We start from the raw sequence: 3410 nt of genomic DNA, 5'->3' as shown, positions 1-3410 counted from the left end.
CTTTCCACCCAGGCCTTGGCCCCGCGGGAGCGGCTGAAGCGGCCCGGCAATAACAACGGGTTCTCTGTCTGTCCTCACACAGTCCGCAGCGCCAAATCTTTGCAACCAAGAGACAATGGAGTCGTTGTTAACACTTAGTAACGTCTAATGTCCGGCAAACTACGATGAGAGTGCGCGGGTTGGCATCGCTGCCGTGGTTGTCTGAGGAGCAGTGGCCCGTGAGGGATTAAGGTGCAATTTTGGATTAGGTGAGGCCCTGGCGCAGAGAAGCTGTGGCTGCCTATCCCTGGAAGTGTCCAAGGCCAGGCTGGACGGGACTTGGAGTAAGCTGGGATAGGGGAAGGGGGTGGGATGAGATGAGCTTTAAGGTCTTTTTCAACCCAAACCATTCTGGGATCCCCTGGTGGAGCACATAGGATTTAACAGGACTGGGAGATCACTGCCCAAAAGTCGTTGCTCATTAATTAATTAGAGCTGATTCATTCTCCAGTGGAGGATGCCTCCACACTATCCATGCCACAGCTGCTGCACTTTGTACCAGGGAGCTGAAGGACAAGAAGGAAAATGATCACACTAATAGTGAGTAGATGCAGCTGTGCCCCCCCACAGACTCCTTACAGCCTGCTTAAACCACAGACACACCCATGAAGGCCCATGGAAGTTAGTACTGAATCAAACTTAATGTAGGCTTTGAGTAAATTAAGTAGAAGCTAGAGGAAATATAAAAAATAGAAAGCCCAAATTGCTTCTAGTGAGTTCAGTAATACTGTCAAATATTCATGCTTATAGGAAAAAAAATAAAATCACATTTTATATTCTTATAACTTCCCATGCTAGCAGTGCAGTTATGGTGATTAACACAAACAGCACCTCACGGCACTCTACCTCCATGGCCACTTGTTACGCTGAGTAACCACATGTAAAAGAGGTTATTAAGTTATAATTACGATGTTCCTAAAGTTCTAGGTATATATTTCAATATACTTTTGATATTAAGTCCACACTGTCAAAAATAAACACAAATCGTAGTATTTTGTATCATCAATATATTAGTAATTGTTGAGGAAAAAATCCCACATGGAAAGAGCTGCCTATTGATAACATGAACAACAAAGTGGAAAAGTTATATTTGAGAAAATCTATACAGATAATTATTATGAAAATAAGATTGCACAAACAGTATTTTGCATAGAGTACAACACTGTATGGGTTTTGTCTTTATGGAAAATACAGGTAAGAATAAAAATACATATTTCAAACTTCTTTACATGTGGATGGAAGTTAATAGTACAAAGCTATAAACTATTGAATATTTACAGATTAGGAGAGCCAGAATGATTACATTTCAATGATTGTAAGTGCAGAAGAAAAAGGGCCCAGATTAGTTGCATATTAATCAGTACATTATTGCATTGTCCATAAAGACATTTCTTGTAAGATCCATCTGTCCAGTTTAATGCTATCTTGCTGCTAATTAGCTGAAACCCATGTGAAATTCCCCAGCTAAGTTTTAATCTTCCTTTCTGAAGCCCAGAACCCACAGGACACTCACACAAGCATATACCCGAGTATTTTGCAGTAGAAGAGCCACAAGAACAACCTGAGAAATGGTAAACCTTTGCTTTGACTAACGAGTATTTGCACTGGCAGGCTGCTGGAACTTCAGTACCTCAATGTGCAGCTGTTTGGGAGGATAGCTTATTCATTTAAGGGTGGTTTTGCACCTCCAGAAATGAATGGATTAAAAAATAATAATTAAAAAAATTGAGCATCCATGAGACCTTAAAAATGGTTCTGTTGCTGACTTTTGTGTCATTGCATTTCTGATGAAATTTGGACTTTTGTGAAGATGCAGCAGCTTCACAGATTTCAGATCTACTCAGCTTTTCCCACAAGATCAGACTGTGGCAGCAGCCACAAAGAAACCAAAAAGATCTGGCAATGCCAAGGAATTGGTCTCATTTGGCTCTACTACAAACATAGTGGGACCTTTAGAATATTATCACTTGCACACATTTATTGCATGATGTCCAACAGTCCAGTCTAATATAAAGGTCATTTGAAATTCAGTGACTACTAAAACCTTGTTTGCTGACACATTAGCTCATTCTGCCTGCCAGCACAGCTTTGTGTGAAGAAAATGTAGCATTTGAGGAGTAGTAGTGTGGTACTGACCTACTAGTTTCTAGATTAGGGTTACTCCAGTTCTGTGTCATGAAACAGTTGGTGGAGAGTTTGTATAACACAAGACCAAGACTGATTGCAGAACTGAACAGCAATCCTGCTTTCATCCTTAGAACAGACTTTTAAGCAGTATTAATTTCAATACCCAGATTTCTTAGAAATAAGGGTTGAGCTACTGAGCCATGACGCTGCCAACCCATCAGCTTAAAACATGCATGAACAGGTTGAGAAATGAAAATTTAACAGAATAGTAGAAGTCAATAATGGCTTTATAGTGTTCTTCAAGCAAAGCCACAATTCCAGTTTCACTTTCTCTCTGTCTGAGGTTTCTTTCCCAGCTGCTCTCACAAACGCACTGCAAGATAGTGCTGGACAGGGATGGATGGACGTGGTTCCTGAGGTTCTGCTTCTTGCTCTGTGTGGACATGCAGTTCATCTCTCTATGATCCAGTGTGGCCTCATAACCAGGGAGCCATTCCTCTTAGTCAGCGGGGGGGAGGTGTGCATCGTGTTATTTGGGGTGTACACGGCCTCCCTGGAGGCGTGCAGCCAGCTCCTCTTCCTCTTCAGATCTCCTACAAATGCTCTCAGATACAAAAATTCCATTCTCAGGAAGTGTTCCCTGGTCACGTCTCTGGAAGCCACTGTTATCCTGAACAGCTGGTCCCACACCCTGTTCTTCTTGCAGCTGGAAAACTCTTTGAAGTTGATAGGCTTTGACCGTGAATGAAGAATCCGAAATTCCAGGTCAAAGTGCGCAACTGCAGGGCCTGACAGGATCAAAATGTTATTGCTGTTCAGCTTCCCATCTGTCCACGTAAAACATTCAAAATAATTAGTAAAGAAAGTATTCACTGAAAATTCTCCTTCATCACATTTAGTTATGTTGTTCTTGCAACCCAACTGATGAGCAGTGGGGTCTTTTAAGGATAAATGTTAGTCATAAAATCTGATAAGGAAAGCAACATTGCTGGCTTTACTTTCCACGTAGAGAAATTATGTTAAGCAACAGAAAGAAATCGGCACTTGCCTGTAGGAGCCTGTTGTCACTCGAATGCCATCAATTAACATGAACTTTTCACGGACTTTTCCAATGATTTTGACACCTGACCTGGTGCAGTATGTGCTCCCCGTGATAATTCGAACCCTCATCAGCTGTTAAAGACACAGCAAGAGTCAGGTGGACTGCAAAGTTCAGTGATTGCATTTAAAGGAGTAACACAGGA

The 3410-nt window shown here is 41.7% G+C and overlaps 2 protein-coding genes across 2 annotated transcripts in view; both read right to left on the bottom strand.

Moving 5' to 3' along the window:
* DHX35 (DEAH-box helicase 35) overlaps positions 1-891 on the bottom strand; it is a 30028-nt gene extending 29137 nt beyond the window's left edge. Inside the window, exon 1 of the mRNA XM_017735398.1 lies at positions 886-891. Coding sequence (XP_017590887.1) covers positions 886-891 — 6 coding nt within the window. The remainder of the gene's footprint in view (positions 1-885) is intronic.
* A 138-nt stretch (positions 892-1029) lies between these two features.
* The window catches only part of LOC108446330 (protein FAM83D-like), a 3882-nt gene continuing 1501 nt past the window's right edge, over positions 1030-3410 (bottom strand). Inside the window, exons 2-3 of the mRNA XM_017732682.1 lie at positions 3215-3339; positions 1030-3007 (exon numbers count right to left, since the gene is read on the bottom strand). Of these exons, the coding sequence (XP_017588171.1) occupies positions 2617-3007; positions 3215-3339 (516 nt within the window). The 3' untranslated portion in view covers positions 1030-2616. The remainder of the gene's footprint in view (positions 3008-3214; positions 3340-3410) is intronic.

The sequence above is a fragment of the Corvus brachyrhynchos genome, unplaced genomic scaffold, assembly GCF_000691975.1.
Source record: "Corvus brachyrhynchos isolate BGI_N302 unplaced genomic scaffold, ASM69197v1 scaffold10, whole genome shotgun sequence".
Taxonomy (NCBI): Eukaryota; Metazoa; Chordata; class Aves; order Passeriformes; family Corvidae; genus Corvus; species Corvus brachyrhynchos.
Note: the sequence above shows the minus strand (reverse complement) of the source record. Positions and strands in the feature narration are given on the sequence as shown.